This window comes from Electrophorus electricus, chromosome 12, assembly GCF_041902795.1.
Source record: "Electrophorus electricus isolate QZ-2024a chromosome 12, ASM4190279v1, whole genome shotgun sequence".
Taxonomy (NCBI): Eukaryota; Metazoa; Chordata; class Actinopteri; order Gymnotiformes; family Gymnotidae; genus Electrophorus; species Electrophorus electricus.
In genome coordinates, this window is record NC_137508.1 from 26,042,189 (window position 1) to 26,065,698 (window position 23,510).

Here is a 23,510-nt window from a genome sequence, read left to right on the forward strand (position 1 = left end):
GTTGACACAAACAGTTGATGTCAATGTGGTCTGTGGAGTGGTTTTATTAGAACTTGCCATCTGTGTAGTAGTTGTCTGTGCAATGGAATCAGAAGAATTTGTCATGGATGGAATTGTATTCTGTGGTGTGGAGGCAGTGATAGTTTTTATTGTTGTCTGTGGCATGGATTCAGTAGAAGCTGACTTGCATGTAGTAGTGGCATATTGTGTTGATGCAAATGTAATGGCCAAAGATGATGTCACTGATGTCTGTGGAGTGGACTCAGTTGAAGTTGACAGGAATGGATTTGTAGTTTGCAATGTGGATTCAGGTGTAGTGGATGAAGTTGTTGTCTGTGAAATAGATTCTGTAGAAGTATCAGTCCTAATTGTTTGTTGTGTGGAATTTGTCACTGCGATCTGTTGTGTGGCATCCTTAGATGTAGCAATCTTAGTTGTCTGTTGTTTGGAAGCAAAGCTATTTGACAAAGTTGTCTTTGGGACTGTGGACTGGACTCAGTATATGATGACAATTTTGTAGTTGTTGCCTGTGGTGTTGTGACAGGGATAGTGGTTATCACTGTTATTTCTTGAGAAGATTCTGTAGAAGGAGCAATCATAGTTTTCTGTAATGTGGAAGCACGGTTCATGGCCAAAATTGTTGTCACTGTTTTTTGTGGAGTGGAGTCAGTAGAAGTTTGGAGTCACCAAATTCAGGGTCTAGACAGCCTCCATTAACCGAGCTGGCGATCGACACTCTAGTAGGCTAGTAGCCGTCCGACCCAGCCGATGGCTGGGGCTCCCCCACTTTTCCCCGGACTATTTCATTTGTGTGGTGTCCCCGTCACCGTGCCTGTCCCCGTTACCTTAAATGTGCCGATCACTTTGTTCTGTTGTATGTCTGTCTGTCCCCGTTAGTATGTACGATCCTGTATCTGTTATCGTCCTGGTCCCGGTACTTCCCCCCGCGCTCCTGCTCGTGCTGGCCCGTGGCGGACTGCCCGGTACGTTGGCCTTGCCGTTTGGCGTTGGGCAGGGGGGCTCTGTCATGTTACGGCCCCACCCCCCTACTCAAACATCTTCGTGTGTATTCGTCTGTGTCGCCATGCCCTCTCAGGTCGTCCACCTATTCTGTATTATGTGTATTGAGTGTATATATGTCTCCTGTCTCGTAGTAAGTTTCAGGTGTGCATAGTGTGTGTGGTTTATTATATGTATCGCTTGTGTGTGAAATAAATGTCTGTTTGATCGTGCCTCTTCCCCACACCCTGTTTGCCTCAAATCGTCACAATATTCATAGTTTAAAAATAAAACAGGAGTACAAGGTAGATTGCTGAATAATTGTAAATAAAAATGATTTTTAGTCATATCACAGAAACATTTTAAAAATTAAATGAGAGAGCGCAGGTGCCTCATGGTGTGCCCTGGGTCACTGTAGCTTCTGCATAATACACTGCAAAGCTAATACATACTCCAAGTATCACTATGGCAAGGTTCTATGGTAAGAACAATATTGTTGACAATATCAGTGACAGAGATATAGGTTTCAAAATCAACATTTTGTAAGACCAGTGAGATTGAATTTTTCAAGATGGGTTAGAATATTAACATGTTTATTTTAACAAAATCTTGTGTCAAGTAAAAGTGACTGTTCTGTACATTCTCTTCACAAAAAAGAAAATGTAAAAAATATGTATTTTTATGACATTTATAACAGACACTCTTATCAAGAGTGAGTTCAGTATTAATCAATGTTGCCCTACCTGCTTTACTATACAAGAATCCCACAATATGTTAAATAGCTTAGGGCTCCATCTAAAGGTACATATTAGTTGTTCTTTTGTAATCAGTGTGGTAGAGCAGGGGGTTCTTTAAACCTCTTTGAAAATTTTAAGTGTACTTATTACAATTACCAGAAATTGTTGCCATACTAAAAATGTATTAGCTTTATCTCCCAGTTCATATTAGCAATGAAATTATGTTTCTTATGTTCTCTTATGTTTGAGCACATCTCCAAATATCTTAAGTCCATAGTTCAAAGAAATGTACTAATTGCTTTTGTACATTTATCAGTAGGTGTATTTTTTGTAAACAACATATCCAAGGATGAGTACAGAATTAATATTTAAACTGGAAATTATTTTACTATCCATGTTTTTTATATTTAGAAAAACAGAAAAAATAATGCTCATAATTAATATATAACTAGATTTATATTTTACTGCAACCAGTGTACATCATTCAATACAATTGCTTTCCAGCTTTTATATACAAAAATGTATATATTTCTATATATTCTATATATATTATGTTTATATGACTGACCATCAATGTTAATTTTAATCAAGAGAATCTCACCTACACTCACCAAGATCTCCTAACCATCGGATTCCAGTGTAGCCAGAACACTGGGCTCTCCATGGATTGTTATCGGCTCCAGCAAGTGGCGGAGGCAGAGCAGATTCATGAAAATAAGGATGCCGGTCTGGGCTACTCACTATATTTAAGAGTCAACCACACAACCCACTGCTACCCAGAATTCTTCTGGCCAACACAAGACCCATCTCCAACAAAATGACTTGAAGCTACTGATCTCCTCAAACAAACTCATAGAGAACTGTTGCATTTTGTTGATAACAGAAACACGGCTTCATACTTATCCTGGACGTAGCCATGGAGCAGGCAGGCCACATTTTGCTGGGACAGAAACAAAGACTCTTCTAAGAGTTAGGGAGAGTGCATCTATGTACATAACAACTGCTGCACCAACACCAAAATCATAGAGTTCTTCTGATTTGGAGTCCCTGACAGTTAACTGTAGGTCATTTCACCTTCATTGTGAGCTATCCAACATCACTGTAGCTGCAGTTTACATTCCTCCAAATGCTAACAATAACATTGCTTTATTCTGCATGTTTAACACTCCAAACGTACAACAAAGTAATTACCCAGAAGCAGCCCACATAACAGATAGTGATTTAAAGGAGGTAGATTTATAGGAGTTTCTCCTGAAATTCAAACACCACATAAAATGTGCTACCAGGGGGAAAAATACACTAAATAAGGCCTTCTTGGTGATGCTCACCTGTTCCTGTCCCCTGAGCAAGGCCCTTAACCCTCAATTGCTCAAGTTGTACTCAGTCATAATTGTAAGTCACTTTGGATAAAAGTGTCAACTAAATGCCATAAAAGTCATGTAAATGCTATGTTAATGCTAAATAAGGCAATCCAATACCTCACCAACTACAAGGCCAGCAACCATATGAGTACTGAGGAAATTAACGGTTTCTTTGCCTGCTATAAGATATAGGCTGCAGAGACAGATATGCTACCTCCACCAACCTCCAACAGCAATTTTCTCACTTCCCAGGAAAAGATTGTTTCCTGATGTGATAGTATTGGGGCTAGCTGAGTTTCTGCTGCTGTGGGAAAGCTGTAGAAGACTCACTTCAATAAATAAGCACAATTTGGATTTTACTCAGTGCATCTTTAGTTGAGGGTTGTTGTTTTTTTTATAATGGAGATCAAGAAGATGCTGGATGCAAACTTAATGGTAAATATGTAATGGTAAATATTGTAGTAATCCCAATGACACGGAACACTCGCCTACCGCGAGTTGTGTGGTTTGGCCTGTCACGTGCAGTGGGAGGATTCTCATTTGTGGCCACACCTGCACACACCTGTACCTCGTCCTGTCTGTGCATTTAAACCCGCGTCAGTGTGTGCAGTGTCGTTGGTGATTGTTGATGTAACGTGTTAATGTTGTTTTCGTCATTGTTAAACGTATACATGTTTATCGTGTTTGTTCAGTGTTAACCGTTTCATGTTCATGTTCTTCGTTTGTAATACATTTGAGTGCCGTTGTCTTTATGTGTTAATAAATGTTCGGCCACTTCGCTGGAGTCTGTGCGTCCTGCCCCTCACCCTTCGGCACTCGGGCCACATGCATTACACCAAAAATTGATATCAAGACAGTCCAAGGTCATAATGCTGTATACAAATTTGTATACAAATACAGTGATGTGCCAAAAGTCATAGGATAGCAGTATATAAATTGATTTGAAGTGGTGTTACCTCAGGGGACAGTGTGGGATCACCCACACCTGTATAAATTGTGAAGTGTTATTTTGTGAGTGAATGCTGGCTGAACACTGGTCAGTGTGCTCACAGCAAGACAATGTGAAATATCAGACTTCAAAGAAGGCATGATAATGAATGACAGATGGATGGGACATTCCATTTCCAAAGTTGCATGGGCATTTAACATTTCTCAATCCACAGTGTCATGTGTGCAGCGGGAATACAGCGGGAAAAGTACTGAGTAACATTACTGTAGTTCTTTTATATAAGATCATCCTATAGAATAAACTCCATAAAGAGGCTACTAAGACTATGTGAAGCTGCTCACCGCTGTGCTGTTTTGTTTTCGTTACCTTATGGAGAATAAAGATGCTCCTTGTTTGTACTTGCATCCCTCCCTTCCCAATGTCACACTTAACATGTCTGTGGTGAGAATGAATGACAATAAAGTTAATTTTGACAAGCCTCATATTCCATACTGAGGGCACCCATTTATCTGTCCCACATATCATTCTTTCATCCCTTCATCATCCCATAGAAACAGACTGATTCAGCCGACCCCTGAATTTTATACTAATGCAAGTTGCCTATCTACCCTTTATAAGCTTTCATCTGTGCATATTCCTTTGCCTTCTTGTTTTAATAAATAATCATAATTTAGTCTTTCTAGTTCTGCAACATTGTTAGCTTATTCTCAGTATGTACTCTATAATACACAAACTGATCTTGTAAATGCAGTTTTAAGAATTTCTTCTATAATATGCAAATTTATGATCATCTCAGAAAATCTGAAAAATGTTTAATCACAGAAAGTCTGTGATTAAATATATATACATATATTTTTGTCTGAAAACCAAATAAAATCTTTTTTTTTTTTCATACTCCACTCATACAAAATGACTGGAACAGGAAATACTGGTTTTTCATTTAAATGTAATAACAGTTTGCTTCTGTACAGGTTCTGAGGACTAGGGTGTGTGAACAAGTTGAAAGTATACCTTTCTCTCTCCTTCTTTCTCTCTCTCACACACACACACACATACACATGCACAAAAAGACTCTGTGATAAATCTCTCTCACAAAGACACAAATTTGTGATAAATTTCTCTTTCTCTCTTTCACACACATACATGCAAAGGAAGAGCATGTGACATAATGAAATAAAACAACATGCACTTAGGTTGGGTGTGTCCATTACTGCTGGAATTTTTATCACCTCACACACTCCCATACACACAGTGGTGGGAAAAGTACTGAGTAACATTACTGTAGTTCTTCTATATAAGATCATCCTATAGAATAAACTCCATAAAGAGGCTACTAAAACTATGTGAAGCTGTGGTAAATTTAGTCTGATATTTACTGAATCAAATGTGGCTAACATTCAGAAATGCATCTGAAAATAAATTCTTAAAACCTTTTTGTATGTTACTTTATTTACCATCTCGTATAATTTATGATGGTTATGGAAATAGATAATTGTGAACTGTCAGCAATTGCCACAATTGCCCACAGGGCATAGACAATGAGAGTGTTATTAGAAACATCTCTGGGGAAGAATATAAGAACAATCTTAAAATTTTATCTTTTTATCCATTAATGGCATTTTGTATGTATCTGTAAAGATCTCTTTTCTGCCTGTCCCTCTGTTTCAAGTTTCAAGTTTGGTTTATTTGTCATAGTCATACACAGTATAACTCGCAGTGAAATGGTTCACCTATCGCTAGTCAAGTTCATATTTATGGACTGGGTGGGCATACTTAGGAGGAATTATGCTAGATGACTCATGGTCTTGTTAATTGACTTGGGCGTTGAAGTTAAGTAGAAAGAGCACATTTCTTATCTCTGCTGAACTGAGGAAGATTAATCTAATCACACTGTTGGCTAGCTGCCTAGTTATTCTGCCCTGGTACCATGTCCATGTATAATTTTTATCAGAGAGTTAACACTATGAAGAAGACACATTTGGATAAAGTTGAGCTACTTTCCTATTTTTCACATCCTTCCTATCTTTGTACATCCTTTGTTTTGTAAAACTGAAATGTGGAACTAAAATAAAGCCTGTCACTAACCCATACATCAGTCTATTATTTCTAAAGGTTTCCTCATTAACAGAACATGCCATTCTTGGGACTGCGATCTAAATAATCAATAAGGCATTATTTCACAACTTATAGCTATAAATTCCTAAGTTACAATGATGAAAGAGAGAGGAGCGTCTGTCGTCTGCGTCTGCACTCAATAGTTTTATCTAAAACAGCAATACCAAATTCTGACAGCAGGTGGAAACAATTAAGGGGCAGAATACTAGTTATACATCTACCTTAAAGTAAATTTAGCAAAAGCATGCTGGCAAAATAGTAAACAGCATGATTATACAAGTTACCTATAAAGTTTTATAAAATCAGTTCACATGTGTCTACTTAATTAAGACATGTTTGAATTAGTTAGGGGAACATTATTTATTGTTTAGCTACCTATGTGGTGGATCACTTAGAAGTTCATTTCAACAAACAATACAAAAGGGGAAAAACAATGGAAATAATTTAGGCTTTTTCAAATGAGATTTGGGTCCTCATGAACTAATAATACAGGCAAGTAGATTATCTCTAGTTTGCTGCCCATGGGCTATTTGACAGCTCAATGATTCCCACTACTGCCATGCTGGGCCTCTTTCTTAGCCCATGGAAGGCAGTGGGGACAAAGCCAAATCTGTGCACTATTACCTGCGTTAAATCTATCTATCTACCACACCTATCTTCATGGTTTACTGCATCCCATCATGCAAGAGTGGAGGAAAATCTTTCACAAGTGAATAGAACGTTCATGTGATCCCATTGTATGGTTTGCGTTTGTTGCATACTAGATACTATACTGCATTCTACTATGGGGATTAGCATGCAGTATACAGTATATACTGAGTGCAGTATAAAGTATGTGGATTCGAACATAACCATACATTTTTTTGTGTGTTTATGAATCTGTGTTGACTCCTGTCCCCAATAGGGCTTTGACTTGATGTATCCTAAATCTCTATCTGCACTAGCATAAGGATAGCCAAGGAGTTAGCAAAGGACTCTCCTGTAAATTTATGTCTCATGCAAACACTTTTACGGTCATGGACTGCTGCAGTGCACTCCTGGTCCAATTTGAGATTTGGGTCTTAACAATACACACACACACACACACACTCACTCAATCAAGCCCCCCACCCCTCCCCACAGACACACATGTGCATATAATTTTTTTAAGTCAGTAAATTACATCTTGATCTCCCCAAATTACTGTCCCTGAACACTCTCCACTAATATCCTGTTTCAAATAAATATTTTCTACCTAAGAGTAAGTAGTTAACCAACAGCTCTACTCATATTTTAAAGGCGCATTAAATATTTTAGGGTGGTTTTGGGATGCTTCATAACACAAAACTAGCATTAGCTAAAGTGTCTGATCTCATTTACACCTTGCAATCACATTTCTGATCAGGATGGAATCCAGATATACTTTAGCCATTACATTTACAATTCTCATTAAATATGTCTCCAGTGTGGCCTAATAGAGGCCCAGTTTTAAAAAATTTGAATGTGGTCCATCCCTGAACACCTATGGTTTGAATAATACATTAAAAGTCTGGGCACAATGTCACCTGCTTGCATTTAAATCTGGCTTTTGAATTGATCAAGAGAAATCAGTTCACACATTACTGCATATTATTACACTGTTTGTGCAATTATTAGGCACGAGATTATTTTGACCATATCATCATTTTAATGAATATTTTCCAAGTCCAAGCTGTATAAACCTGAATGCTTATTACATTTAAGCATATCAGGTGATGTGTATTTGTGTAATGAGGGAGGGTGTGGCCTAAGGAGATCAACATTAAGGTGTACATATTCATTAGACAGCTTCTTTTTCTCAGGCAAAATGGGCCAAAAAAGATATTTCACTTACTCTGAAAAGTCCAAAATTGTAAAAAGTCTTTCAGGAGGATGTAGAATTCTTAAAATTGCTAAAATATTTGGGTGTGATCACAGAACTATCTAACATTTTGTTGCAAATGGTCAACAGGGTCACAAGAAACATGTTGAGAAAAAAATATGCAAATCAACTGCCAAAGATTTGATTAGAATCAAACATGAAGCAACTAGGAACCCATTGTGCTCCAGTGCTGTCATATTTCAGAACTGCAACATACCTGGATTGCCCAGAAGTACAAGGTGTTCAGTACTCAGAGACATGGCCAAAGTAAGGAATGCTAAAACCCAACCACCACTGAACAAGACACATAAGATGAAACATCAAGACTGGGCCAAGAAATATCTGAAGATAGATTTTTCAAAGGTTTTATGGACTGATGAGACAAGAGTGACTCGACAGACAAGATGGATGGGCCTGTGTCTGGATCAGTTACAGGCCCAGAGCTCCACTTCAACTCAGACGCAAGCAAGGTGGGATACTGCTATGGGCTGGTATTATTAAAGATGAACTAGTTGGACCTTTTTAGGTTGAAGATGGACTCAAAATCAACTCCCAAACCTACTGTCAGTTTTTAGAAAACAATTTCTGCAAGCAGTGATACAGGAAAAACCATGATTTTTATGCTGCACAATGCTCCATCACATGCATCCAAGTACTCCACTGCGTGACTAGCCAGTAAAGGCCTTATAGATGAAAGAATAATGAAATGGCCCCCTTCCTCACCTGACCTAAACCCTATTGAGAACATGTGGGTCCATATTAAATGGGAGATTTACAGTGACGGAAAACAGTATAGCTTTCTGAATCGTGTCTGGGAGGCTATGGTTGCTGCTGCACAAAACGTTACTGCTCAGATTAAGAAACTGACAAACTCCATGAATGGAAGGCTTATGACTGTTATTGAAAAGAAAGATGGCTATATTGGTCACTGATTTTTTTGTTGTTGTTGTTAAACGTTAGATATATTTATTTGTAAATTTTAAGTTGTTTGTTTATTCTCACTTTAACAACTGAAAATAAACAAGTGAGATGAGAAAATTTCAGTGTTTCATTTAGTTGCATAATAATTCTACTCATTAATAGTGTACAATGTGAAGCCTGAGTCTGGAAAGGGGCCCAGCTGTGCAGAAATATCCTGTGCAAAAAGAGAAATACATCCTGTCGTCTGCATCTATTACATTTTACAATTTGCCATCATAAAATTAAATGCCTAATCAGTTTGATGCAACTTGAGATTATGGAACTAAAAATGAAAAAACTAAAAAACTAAAAACTACCTATACACTTTTCTCTTATTCTTATCGTCTTCTTCTTATTGTTGTTGTATATACCAATATGTAGTGTGGTTGGACTGTGTGTCAGGCATTGTATGTTTGGAACTGAATATGTTTCAGACTGCATGTTCAACTGGGTGTTTTCAGACTGTGTGATGTCTGATTGCTTGTCAAACTGCACATTGAACTGTGTGAGTGTGTGTCAGACTATACATTACAGACTACATGTGTTTTGGACTGAGTGTCAATGTGGCAAAGGCAGAGTGCTGCAACCTCACCAAGTCTCAAACTAAATAGGACGTGCAAGTAATACCAGCATTAGCATTCTGAGGGTCCCTGTTATCTCACTTGTTTCTCACCTTTTATAAAACAAAACACATATACAGCATTGCCAAATATATATGTATCATCACTGCTAAATCACAGATATTGGCTCCCTTCCTATTTAATCTTAGACTTTAATTAAAAGAGTCATGTTATCGGCATCTACAGTATAATATTATGATGTTATAATATTATTATTTTTAATAACTTATTGTCATCATGAAATTAAATGCCTAATTAGTTCAATGTTCTATGAGATTACTGACCTAAAAATAAAGAAACTTCTTCCTTTTCTTCTTTTTCTCATTCTTCTTTGTATTACTTCAATATATAACGGTATGTTATTAGACATCTATGGTTTGGGATCTTGAAGAACTGGTTTAACATAAGTTTCTCAAACCTCTATGTAAACAGAGGAGGTTAAAGAAAATACATTTCTATTGTTTCACAGCTTTAGCTAAAGCGTTTCTTCAAAATACATGAAATATCTTGCTCTTGCTCTCTCTCTCTGTCTCACTGTCACTTTAGCTCTCTGTCTCTTTCCTCTCCCCTCTCTCTCAAACGCATATTTTATCAGACACAAAGCATATCTTGAACCTCACCTTTTCTATCTCGAGCACAAATCACGCAAAACCATTGTCTCATGAAAATAAACATGAGAATGAGTCACAGATGTACACACTCCCCTCTATTGTTAAAATACATAAACCTTGTGCTACCGTTCACCTGCTGTTTTGCTATGTTTACTACGTGCTCGTTTCCACTTACACTTAACTGACTTCTTTCCTTTGATTTTAAGGAGAATTTACAGAAGGCCTGTTGTTGCATGTTTGTTTTGATGCTAAGTAAAATACATATTTATATGTAATAAAAAAGCTATTAATGCATAAAAGAACTTGATCACTTTTGAGCTTTTAGTTGTTCTTACCTCCTTCCCCAAGAGTTTCCCATCACGCTATCATTGTCTATTCCCTATGACACTTCGTACTACTTGTTGTACATGTAACATTTACCACAAAAAATTAAACACATTGAAAAATATTTGGGTTTCTAGAAACTGCCGGCAGACCAGACCATGTTTCTGGACTACTCACACTTAGTAGCAGTAGCATTGCAATTCCCAGACATTTGTCAGTGACAGGAAAATCTGGGGATAAAATCATATGGTGAGCACTTGGCTAAGACATGCATGTAACATGGCTTAATGCAGTAGTCTTTTACATTTAAAACAAATGTACTACTATTCTTAGAATTAGTTTTTAGTGATCACCTAACACATGATTCAGATGACAGCTAAGAACTGAACTTTGTAACAGACTTGTTGGCCTAACTCACTTATTTGCAAAGTTATGTTTAAAATAACTGGGTTTAGTGAGGTCCTGGACAGAAGCAGAGGACCGAGTGAGAGCTATACAGTACAGGGAGAATTCTTATTATTGTAGCGGTTTAACATTTTAATAAATTGTCAGTCACCACCCTGACTAACAGGGAAAATAAAATAATTTAAACTAATTATAGAATTGAGGAGACTGCATTGCAGATGAGAGGAAAGGGTAACTGAGCTAATTTTGATATACAAACAGTAACATTATTATTGATTGCAACTGTTAACTTAAAAGGGGAACTTCTTGTCCTTATAACTCAATGGGCTCAACCATGTCAAAGTGTCTAGCGGCAGTGAGGGAGATTGTCAATTTTTCATCAAACCATTTGGGTGTGATTGAGAGAGAATGGCAGTTTTCCATTGCTTTGCTGTCTTGACCCGGTACAAGCAGTGTAGGCCGATGACAATGAGACGACTGGGCTTCTTGATCCATGAGACTTAATTTTTAGAGCTGGCTCAGTTAGATAGTGCTAGGCCTGTTCAGGTAGGTGATTCATAAGTAAGAGTTTTGGGTATCAGTGGTCATGCATCCCATCCTTGCTTTTGATGACGACTCTGGAATGGTTTATCACCAGCCATACAATGAAACTTTCTCACAATCAACACAGCCAGGCAAAGTTTGCTTGAAATGAGCTGTGATGAGCGAATTCCAAGGAACACGAAATAAAATATAAGAAATTAAGCATAACCAACAAAAGAAAGCAAATATAAAGATTTAAAAAAGGTCAAATGTTTTCAGGTTTTGTGAGATATTGTATAAACAAAGTCAAAATGGTGGCATGTGCAATCATACTCAGTCAATAAAACCTGATTCTGATTTAGATAAATGGCACATAAAATGTGAAAGTTTTGGCTAGTTATACTTTACACAAAATGATTTTGCTTCACATCTCCAACCAGATTGTATTTTTATACTGCTTTTCTGTTTCAGGATATTGGCAAACCCAGATTAATAATGCTTTTTTTTTTTTTTTTTAACAGATGCCATACTATGTGAATAATAGTGCAGTTATAAGACACTACTAGGAGGCTACAGAGGATTTTTTCATGAGTGAAAAAAACTCATTAGCTATAAATGATTGTCTGTAGCATGTTAGACCAAGCATCTGTTAGACAACCTACTGATGAAAGTTTTCATATCGTATAAACTTCAAATTCTTTACTAACCACAAAGGAACAAATACTGCTATATTTCCCCTCTTCCCTTATGCATGCTTTGCCCACAGTGGGAAAATTTTAACATGTGATGATACCTTAATTAAATATCGTATATTCTCAAAGAAGAAAAAGCAAGTCCCATAGACACACTATTACAGACAATAGATAAACAAACTAAACAAATGTAAACATTAATTACCTGTTGAAAGTATTTATCTGATTAGGTTTATTATAAGTCATCTTAAAGAATAAATTTGTTTAAGACAAAACATTATTAGTGCTTATTATTATTAGTAGTAGTATTAGTACATAATTACTGCTTATTATTAGTAGTAATAGTAGTAGTACATTATTAGTGCAAAACATACATGAATGCTTAATTCATTTACCAAAATCAGTCAATGGTCAATCAATTGCAGTAAACAGATTATATGATTACAAATAATTTTTAAAAGAGTCCATTCTGTGTTGAGTACTGGACATTATAGGACCGTCTTCGGTTGTAGCGCCTCCGTAGAGCAGCACAGCAACCACACAGTAAACACTGAGACATGCAGAGAGAAACACACACACAGAAGGGGGGGAGGCACAGACAAAACAAAAAGGAAATGGAAGAAATATTCAGTGAGCCCTTCATGGGTTACTACCATTGCTGTTTATTTTACTGTTGTTATTTAGCAAAACACTCTGTTTTTGGTCAAAGAGTGCCTTGCAGATAGAGGGCTTTAAAGGAGTTTTGGAGAGACTTACCCAGAGTAGAATCCAGCATAGCACAAGAATGACGGCTATACTACAGGGGATAATGATAGGTAGGACCCACCCAGGAAACTGCCCCCCAGTGTTGGTGTTGTTTGCAGGCCTTGTGGCATTTAGGAGTACAGGATGAGGAGTGGTGGTCTGGGCAGGAGTTACTGGAGTACTAAAGGTAGTGGTGTACATTAAACCACTAACTTTGAGTATCTGAGCAAGAAATCCACTTGGCGACTTGATATCACCTTCCCCAAAGATATATTGTGCATTTGCTTGAATCACAGTAGCATTACCCCTGGAAGGAGTAAAAACAAAAAAACAAAAAAAACTCCATCACAAATGCAAAAGTCAAAATTAAGTAGAAGTCTACTTGCAGTAGTTATTTCTTGTTGAGTCATCACTTACATGTAGTTTGCTGAGTCATTACTTACATGTAGTTTGCTCGCTGGAAGATAAATGGTGAAGCATTTGGGGCATTTAGGATTTTGTTGAGCTGAATATAAATGTAAAGAAAAAATCCATAACTCAATTATATCAGCAATGTTAATATTGAAAATGAAAATAATATTACTTTTTTTTTTCAGGACAAAGCAATTCAGAAGTTTTGGTTTTGATTATTTTGGTAAAACTTGTTCATACTTACCAGGATATTGATTGTGTTTTGGATTAAATCATATGTTTCATTCCTTAGTTCAATGTCCAAAGCAATGCTCACATTGCTAAGTATAAATCCAAAGCTTATGATATATGAGTTTTCACTTGTTCCTAAAAATGATATGAGTGTCATTGTAGAACTGATGATTATCAAATGCTGAAATGCTACTTCCTGTAATTTAGAATTAGTTGTTTCAGGGCTCATAAATTAAATGTAAAAAGTCACAAAAATATACAACTAAAAATCTAGGACAACTACATATTCTCTTGCAATGCAGGTGAGGGTAATTAGGAAAGACACATACTCTGATAGGTGATGTTGTGTATCCTCACAGGGTTATTTAACTTTCTAATACTTCGCTTTATTTTGACACTTGAGTCCAACAGAATGTTGGCAGCACTGAGAACCTCCGCCTGACTAGGTACAGATGTCAGATTCTTAAATACCAGGTCAATATAAATGATTACACTGCCCAATCTGAAGTAGGGTAAAAAAATAAAATTAAATTAAATTTTTTAAAAAACATATTTGATTAGTGAAATACATAGAGAGGGAGATGGTGAGAAAAAGAACGCTTTTGTGCAATGGGCCACTGCAAAAAAACAATTCCTAATTATGTTAAACCACTAAGGTTATTATTAAAATATAAGTCATGACTTTATGAGTTCATGTGTGAGCATATGTGATTACAAATGTGCACAGTATGAAAAAAAACTGCCATCATTATACTTACAGAGTTGGAGTTGTAGTGCTGTTCAAAGTGATGCTGTCTGTGGAAAGTGTGGTTGTCATCATATCTAGAAAAATATGGATATGCCTTATACATGTTGATAAAAACAAATTAACATAATAGACAAAGTAACGTAATAGACAAAGTAGATTATAAATTGTATAAGGATGTTTAAAGGTAATGCACCATTTAAAGGTGAAATCAGATTCAATAAACTGACTGGTTTCGTAACATCTTCCTCCTGGAAAATGTAAAGCATGAATCCAAAAATTTCATTGAATGTACTTCTGCAAACCAAATAATGAGAGGTTAGTTATGTCTAATTCAGTGTTATTTAACAGTAACTGTTTTGTTGCAAATTAGTGTGAACAAGTAATTTGGCTACATACGTAAAGCTGGTGATTTGAGGATTGAAAGAATAATTCTCAGGATCAGTCAAGACTGTGTTAAGCTGTTGAAAAAATATTTGATTAGGTAAGCCTAAACACCTGAAAGAAAGTTGTCCTGAATGTTTAATAGAGCGCTCACAAGTATAAACATGTGTCTCTCCATGAAGGACGTTTTCACAAAATTTCATGAAATCGACGTTTCATGAAATTTAAAAATTTTAGTGCCCCCTGCCCCTTTTTTTTCCTTCTTGCCAATTCATCACTTTTTTTGTCATAAGAAATTTTTATGCACCCTTAATAATCAAAATAAACAAAAACATTGTAAGACTTAAAAGACTTACAGCATTGTTGATGGAGGTCTGCACTTGGCTGTAGGTGGAGTTCCTGAGGTCTGTGCTGTTTGGCATGCTGATGTTACTGAGACTGAATGTTAAGATGACTGCATAGGATGTGTCTGAAATTTCTGTGGAAGAAATATTTCTTATTTGGTTGATCAAATTGAAAATATGATACAATGGGTAGTTTTGGGTATTAGGAACACATACTCTCATAATTAACATTTAACACTTTCATGGAATTTTGTAACAGTGGAAATCGAGAGCTCAGCAGACTGCTGACAGCATTGAGGACCACACTCTTGCTGGGGATGGAAGATGATATGTTGAACCTGAGCGTGGTGTTGACCACAGCTGAACCAAGTCTAAAGAGGTAAAGCATAATGGACATTATTTTTCCACAATTAATAATGTATGTTTCAATATATAATAAATATAGAAATCAAGAATTAAACATACATTTTTGAGAAATTTGCAGAAGTCAACCCCAAATCTTTGGGCATTGTTGATGACACTGTCGTATATGGGGCTGCAAAAACAAATATTTATTGACAGGTAAATTTAAGAAAATGTAGTTTGATTTTCGATAGGCTCTAGGCATAAACCATTAAATCAGTGAAACAAAATTAAATAGTCTTGCTTAACATAGCAAAATAGTACATTGGCACAAAAAAAAACATTGGTACAAGGGTGTGCTGATGTGAAAGTGATTTTACATAAGAAACTGTTTTTACATAATAAACCAATCTATGTTTACAGAGCTACTCAAAAATAACAAAAAATGGTGCAGCCCAAAAACACCACAGCATCAGTATTCTGTCCTTTCTTGAATTTGTTCTTGGTAACATCTGACACTGGTGTACTCATTCCCTATGTATTCCCTATGTATTTTCACCAGTGCTCCCAACTTCTGCATTTTTGCCAATGACCTTACACTTCCTGTAATGCCATCAGGGGGAAAGGTTTGGATTTCCGTTTACACCATTTATATTTGTGTTTCAGCTCATTTGGTATGTCCAAATTGTGCTGGAAAAGCAAAGGAAAAAGCAGATAACCTACATTTACTTTTACATCAACAGTATTTGGCTGATGCCCCTGTCCATAGTGACTTTTCCAAACACCTTTGTAGTCTATATCAAAATTATATCCTGATGCTAAAATTGGTTAGGGCCAAGAATATTACCAGGCTAAAGCCCAGACCTGAATCAGGAAAAAATAGTCAGGGTTATTTGTTAGTGTATATTTAAGGGTCCAGTGACTTGGTGAAGAGGTGAAGTCATCAGACTTTGAAGACAGCCAGACATGAACATAGAGGCATTGAGGGATGATGAGTCAAGTCTAACTCGAAGGGTGCTTTTATTTATGTTGGAGGATGTCCAGTTTTAGCCAGTATCTGTGTTATATATATATAAAAATTCTTGTTCTTCACATTCAGCTGATTTCTCAGGACTTGCCTCACTCTTTTTAGATATTTGGTTATAGCTGCTTTCCTTGTGGCCTTTTCATTATTCCCATTTGCCTGTGGGATTCCAAGGTACTTATAGCTGCTCTCAACATCTGCTATGTTGCCTTATGGTGGTATGATTTCAGTTCTAACTACCTTTCCTTTCCTTGTAACTATCTGGCCACATTTATTTGGTCTGAATGACATTCCGATGTTGTTACTATATATCCTGGTGAGATTGATTATGGACAATGTCTTGTTCATGTCTGGCATACATATATTTTAAAACAGCAGAGGTGACTGACATCCCAGTGTCTGGAAAAGGCAGAAAGGACAGCACACTAATCATGACACCAAAAAGTCAAGTATTAAGCATTAGGTCAGATGAAGCAGGGGTGAGTCACACCCTACATATGTGTATGTATAGCATTGAGTGAGTTAAGGCAGAAGCCAATGAGACAACCTGAATATATAACACACACAGAGCAAAGTGAAACCAAGGACGATCACAGAGAACAATAACAAACTGAAAAAAACAAGAAAGCTCACAGAGACACCACTAAACAGCTGTGAGTCTCCCAAAACAATGACCAAAAACAATACACAGAAAAATCAGGATAAATAAGTCTGGAAATAATGCAGAACAGGGGTTGGAATGAAATGGGTCAAAGGAGGAGATAGAAACTACAACAAAAGCACATGGCATTCAACACCATGGGAATCGCCAACACTAGAGCAGGAAACCATGACAGTGTGTAATAGTTCCTGCAGCGGGTACATGGCCAAGCCTCATCTGCAGGGTGGAGAGACAACCTGGATGTAGCACTTGCGTCTCATTGCGGATAGCCTGTCAGTAGGCCATGAAAGGCTGTGAAAGTGAAAGTTCCCATAGAGACAAGCTGAAAAGTGGACCAAGAAAAAATGAAGGAGTGAAAAGTTGTCCTGAATGCATTTCCACTTCGGTAGATATTTTTATATTTTTGTGAAAAAAAATCTTATTCCTTATTCCTGCCTCCTACATCCTTTCCCCCTTCCCCAACCTAGAGATTTCTACAATGGTCTTATCATACTCAGGCCTTCTACCAGATGCCTGGGAATTTAAGGATGCAGCACAGTATTTTGTCTGTTCTTAGGACTGTGTTCTTCTTGAATGAGATTGATGTCATTTCTGGCACCTGTTAGAAGTACTCCTACAGCTAGCTTAGAGGTCACAGCCCTGAGTACCCAAAGAGGTTCTGTTTTCAGAGGGTCTGTTTTCAGACCCATAAGGTTCTCAACATTTTGGTATGTTTCATATTCATGTTAAAATGAAATGGATTCACCTGTTTTTTTAATTACTTTACACACAATTCTCCACAAGGTCCAAACAAAATAATTTGTTTATTAAAAAGTTTAAAAGAAAATTAGAAATTAAGCATTCATTTACATAAGTATTCAAATGCTTCACTTAGTATTTGATCCTATGCAAGCTTGGAACACCTTCTGTTGGCTGTTTCTCTTGTTAATTGTTTTTTTTTTTTTTAATGTGTATATAAGTTCTTCGTGTCTCAGTGAAGAGGTGGGTCTTCAGACTGTTTGAAGCTAGCCAGGTTAGTTTCAATAATATTACTAGACTAAAGCCCAGGCCTAAATTCAGGGAAAAGACAGTAAAGGTTTTTTAGTGCATAATGAGTGTTCAGTGACTCAGTGAAGATTTGAAGTCTTCAGTTTTTGAAGACATCCAGGGGTGCACAATACCTGGGTGCCAGGATAGAGAAAAGTATTGATGTATATATTCTTTGTATGTTGCGAGATGGTAGATCAAACTGAGCAGTACTAAGGGCACAAAGGCAGTGTGATGCAGAACAGGGTTTGGTTACAGGTTTTATGTATGTGGGAGTTAGTCCATGGCTTTAGAATCAAGTGTCAGTGTTTAATAACTGATGTGAGCTGCTACATGGAGTCAGTGGAGGGAACGCAGTAGGGAAATGACTGAGACAGGTGAAATGACTGAGACAGGTGTATGTCTTTCCTAATTATGTCCAATCAATTAATTTAGGCACAAGTGGACTCCAATTAAATTGCCGATAGAAGTAGGATGCACCAGAGCTCAACTGCAAAGGTCAACTGCAAATTTTTGCCTTGTCATTGCTGAGTATTGCATGTAGAGTAGTGAGGAAAAAAACAGTCAAATCTGTTTTAACATGAGTCTAAAACATACCAAAATTTGGAAAACTTTGGAAAGTCTCCCCCTTTCACCTTTCACCTGTCACCCATGATGCAGGATATTGCATATTAGTGTACCACTCTGAGCATTGAGTTTGGTGAGGAAGCTGATTGGTCTTTTGATATCTCCATCTTGAAATATGTAGTCCATGTTACCTTCAACCTGGTTTCCTGAAGTGCTGTGAAGAGAAGTAGAAAACAAAGGTAGTCAAGATATCACTTGTATATTAATAGGATAATAAGAGAAAGTGATTTTAGAATTTAATTTAATTTTGATATTAACTTACATGAAGACAGAGGTCTTGGGCTCAAATGGTTCTGCACCAGGTTCATTTAGAAGTATGTTTAGCTAGAAATGAGAAATGCAACATTTTATTTAAAAAATATTGTAACATTGTGCAGCCTTGTGTAAAGTTTCAGATTTGAACGGTGAACCCAGTTTTCAATTTTTAATATATTGAATCTGGAATATATTTAGAATTTACCATTTTTACAACTTCACAACTGGATTACACCTGTTCATAATGCCAAGAGAATCTCAGGGTTGGATCAAATTGAATTTAATAGGTGACAAAAACTTAGATATTCCAAGCACATAAACCAGAAACACATTGCAGAATTAAAACAGGCAATGAGACAATATGGGAAGAAGAAGCTCAGCAATGGACTACACAAGTGGAAAGACTTTGCAAAGGCGAAATCCAACAGGGAAATATATTTTTGATCAACAAATTAATGGGTGGCAGCCCAACACAAAGCTCAACCCCAGTAAAACTTATCTTCTGTACATCCCAGGAACTCCCAACCTTTACCATGGCCTCACAGTTTCCATAGAGAACTCACTGGTATTACCATCTGAAACTGCTCATAGCCTGGGCATAACTTTGGACAATCAAATATCGTTCCCTTTATTGGCTTCCAGTAGCTGCCGCATCACATTTAAAACCCTGATGCCTGCCTACAAAGCAAAAAAATGGACCAACCCTTCCATATATGATGACAGTGGTCAAAGCCCCATCTGTACCTTATGTACTTCAAACCTCAAGTATGGCGCGGCTTGAAACTCCATGCTTCAAGTCTCATGGAAGACAAGCATCAAGACTCTGTCCTGGCTCCCAGATAGTGGAACAAACTTCCATTGGATGTCCAGACAGCAGGATCCTTTGCTGTCTTCAAATGCAAACTAAAGACTTATCTATTTGTGGAATATTTATTTTAAATGACCATTAATCCTGCACCAATGAAATTCATACTACTGTTGGGTAACAAAACTCTAATATGTATAGTTTGATATTGGTTGTAATTGCACTTAACATTGTCTTATATAGAGCTTACACTTGTTTCACACTTGTAGGTATCAGCAGTGATTCCTGTATTTCAACAGTATGCTAGTTCATTGGTATCTTGAATGCTAACCTACTGTACTGGCTAGGATACATTCTATAACTAAATGACAAAGCACTTTTTTAATTCACTCTGGGTAAGAGCATCTGATAAATGTCAAAAATGTAGATCTAAATGTAACTATATTTAACCCCTTCCTTAATCAAACAATTAAGGAGTCATGAGCCAACTGTTAAAAACAAGAAATATCATGCAAGTATAGATAATAAAAGAAAGTAACAAAAATACTGAAATAAGATACACCAACATGGAAAAATGATGCAGGATTGATAGTTATAGTCCCAAATTGTGATCTTTGTTAATATCTTATATCTCCTTTGAGGATTTTGTATCACCATAGTATAAATTGATTAATCATATTAGTGGGACATGACATACCATTTTATAAACAGCAAAAAGTGAACAGAGATCTCTCATGTCCAGTCAGGGGCATCTGTATGCAGACTCTAATTTCATTAGAGCCCATTGATCTGTAACTATATCACTACTGTATTTGATCCACCTTAAAAGAGAACCATATACCTCACACAATCCAAATTTTCTTAGGTATTCTCAACCAGTTCTGACCATTAGAAATGGTTATTTTATAGCCAGGTGATCTCCATTCATGCGTGATTCTTCTAAAACAAAGTTAATGTAGTCTGAATGGTATTACATTTGATTAAACTTAAGTATGTGTTTGGCAAGCACTAAAATAATATATTAGAATAAAATCATAGATCAAATTCAGATAGAAATGTACACTTACCATATTGTTAATGGAGTCTTGCACTTGTCTATAGGTGATGTTCCTGAGGTCAGTGCTGTCTGGCATACTGATATTACTGAGGCTGAATGTGAAGATGATGGCATAGGATGTGTTTGTCTTTTCTGTGAACGAATGGAACATAATTAGGTTGGATTAAGAAACAGATTTTAGGAAAGTAGAGCAGTGTTTTGGGAATTTATGGATGTATTGTGCAATGAGAAAAACCTACTCTCATAATTAAAATTTTGCACTTTCACAGAATCATTGTAGTTTATGAGTCGAGAAGACAGCAGAGATCTGGTAGCATTTAGGACAGAAAACTCACTGGGGATGGCATACAAAGTGTTGAAAGCCATCACGGTGTAGACCAAACCTGAAAAAACTCTAGAAGAGGAATGTAGGATATTAATTGCTACTTCTTAATGCTATTAAAATTAAGATTAAAATGAAAAACCTTTGCTTACATTCTTTGTGAATATGTACTTGTAGATGATGCTTCATTTACCACTTTTGTGAATTCAGTGGAAACTGGTCTTGAGGTGTTGTAAGTTTCAATTAATGGGATCACACTGGTATGTGCAGGAATCAGATTTGGATTTGAAATGGCAAAGCTTTCAGGTTTAGTAGCAGTGGGAAAATTGGTGGTCTGAGTCTTTGAAAATGACTGGGAACTTTCATGAAAATCAGATGAATTTATTTTTGTGATTAAAACAATGCTATTTGTTCCAATAGATGTTGAAGGCAAATCAGAATTATTTGCTAATACATGACTTGTCACAGGAGCTGTAGTACTTTTCAATGTAGCAGAAATGGTGGATATAAAATCTAATGAAGGGGATGTAGGTCTTGTTGTCATTAATGTGTCAGTTGTTACAGTGGATCCTATCTGTGTTGTTGTGACTGAAACAGATGAAGTATTGGCACTATTGCTTGGACTGGAATTTGTCCCAGCAGAAGTCATGGTAGGTGCCAAAAACGAGTGAGTCTGTTTATATGTGGTTAGGTTTGCAGCACTTGTTCCAATGGATGCTGAGATTGAATCCACTAAGGTAGTGAATGATGATGATGGTAGTTCAGTATTATTTGGTAAAAAAGGACGTGTCACAGCAGTAGTTACTGTTCCTGACACACCTAACTCAGCTGAAGATGTAGTCCTTGTTACAGTAGGAGTAGTGGTGCGAGCAAAACTTGATGAAGTCACTGTGGGTGGAATTTTCTTTGGTGCTTCAGGTGTTGCAATGGTTCCTGAATGTGTTGTTGGAAATGAAACTGTTGAAGCCTTGCTACTAAAACCTGGTCTAGAATTTAACGCAGTAGAAATGAATGACACAAATAATGAAGCCTGTTTATTTGTGATCACAGCAGGACTTGTTCCGGTGAATGCTGAGGTGGCATCTGATATATTAGAGAATGCTGTTGATGGCCAGTCAGTATTATTTTTTAATACAGGATGTGTCACACCAGCAGACACAGATGACTGAGATTTAGCTTTTGTTCTTGTAATAGTTGGAATGGTTGTAGGTGTAAATCCTGATGAAGTCACTACAGGTTGTGTTGTCATTAAAGTGTCAGTTGTTACAGTGGTTCTTGGCTTTGTTGTTATAAATGAAAGCGAGGAAATATCAGCAATATCACTAGTAATATAATTTGTCCCAGCAATGGTCATAGTGTGTGCTACAACTGATGAAACCTGGTTATTTGTGACCAAAATAGGAGCACTTCTTCCAAAAGATTCTGAGGTGGAATACATTAGGATAGGATATGATGTTGTTGGAAATAACATTGGTGAAGTATCAGTACTATCGCTTGGACTAGAATTTGTCCCAACAGAATTCATGGTGGTTGCAACTGATGGAGTCTGTTTATTTGTCACATTAGCAGCACTTGTTCCAATGGATTCTGAAATTGAATCCACTAAGATAGAGAATGCTGTTGATTGCACTTCAGTAATGTTTCCTGCTGCTGGACTTGACAGGGCAGCAGGCATGGAACCAGATACACTTGAATGAGCTAGAGATGAAGTACTCATGACAGAAGGAATGGTGGTTGATGTAAATTCTGATAAAGTCAATGTATGTGGGATTGACATTAAGGTGTCAGATGATGCAATATGTCCTGTCTGGACGGTTGTGATTGAACTTGCAGAAGAATGGAAAATATCATTGGTAATAGAATATGTCCTAGGAGCAGTGGTGCTCTGTGACACAACTGATGCCTGTTTATTTGGGACCAGGTTAGGAGCACTTGATCCAATAGATGCTGAAGTGGAATCCTTTAAGTTAGAGAATGCTGATGACTGCAACATTGAAATACTTGCTAAAGCACTTGTTCCAATTGATTTGAAATCCACGAAGTTAGGCAATGCTGTTGATTGCACGTCAGTAGTAGTTACAGCTACTGGAGAAGCAGGCATGGTGCCTGACACAGTTGAATTAGCTGGAGATGTAGTACTGCTCATAGTTGGACTGGGGGTTGGTACAAATTCTGATGGACGCATTGTAGATGTCATTAATGTGTCACTTGTTACAGTGGTTTCTGTTCGTCTTTTTGTGAATGAAACTGATGAAGCATTAGGATCATCACTAGTAATAGCATTTCTCCAAGTAGAAATTGTGCTTTGTGCCACGCTTGATAACGTTTCTTTATTTGTGATCAAGTTAGCAGCACTTG

General features: G+C 36.9%; 2 protein-coding genes across 6 annotated transcripts in view; one reads left to right on the forward strand and one right to left on the reverse strand.

Moving 5' to 3' along the window:
• The window catches only part of LOC145660169 (uncharacterized), a 283,557-nt gene that overhangs the window by 226,321 nt on the left and 33,726 nt on the right, over nucleotides 1–23,510 (forward strand). For 2 of the 4 annotated variants that reach the window (XM_081724290.1, XM_081724293.1), the window contains exon 1: nucleotides 15,306–15,412. The exons of the other annotated variants lie outside the window; for them this stretch is intronic. The gene's annotated coding sequence lies outside the window, so the exon portion shown is untranslated. Of the gene's footprint in view, nucleotides 1–15,305; nucleotides 15,413–23,510 lie in introns of those variants that run through there. 4 annotated transcript variants of the gene reach the window in all.
• On the reverse strand, nucleotides 11,055–19,015 carry LOC145660167 (uncharacterized). Of its 2 annotated transcripts, XM_081724287.1 has the most exons (13): nucleotides 18,976–19,015; nucleotides 18,729–18,867; nucleotides 15,499–15,568; nucleotides 15,250–15,404; nucleotides 15,046–15,167; nucleotides 14,705–14,766; nucleotides 14,502–14,602; nucleotides 14,319–14,382; nucleotides 13,890–14,062; nucleotides 13,574–13,695; nucleotides 13,362–13,423; nucleotides 12,931–13,225; nucleotides 11,055–12,724 (listed from the first exon to the last, which is right to left on the reverse strand). In XM_081724287.1, exons 2-13 carry the CDS (start codon nucleotides 18,754–18,756, stop codon nucleotides 12,629–12,631), a joined length of 1,350 nt encoding a protein of 449 aa, XP_081580413.1. In that variant the 5' UTR covers nucleotides 18,757–18,867; nucleotides 18,976–19,015; the 3' UTR covers nucleotides 11,055–12,628. The 2 variants fall into 2 exon arrangements, with proteins under 2 accessions (XP_081580413.1, XP_081580414.1); XM_081724288.1 differs by lacking the exon at nucleotides 18,976–19,015 and having other exon boundaries at nucleotides 18,722–18,845.

What these genes read in the sequence shown, in the direction of transcription:
- LOC145660167 (XM_081724287.1), bottom strand. Translation starts at nt 18,756, where the DNA reads ATGCAATATCCTGCATCATGGGTGACAG. An exon ending in AGACCTCCATCAACAATGCT is followed by an intron (nt 14,767 to 15,045) that starts GTAAGTCTTTTA and finishes TTTTTTCAACAG; the next exon opens with CTTAACACAGTCTTGACTGA. An exon ending in CCTCAAATCACCAGCTTTAC is followed by an intron (nt 14,603 to 14,704) that starts GTATGTAGCCAA and finishes TTTGGTTTGCAG; the next exon opens with AAGTACATTCAATGAAATTT.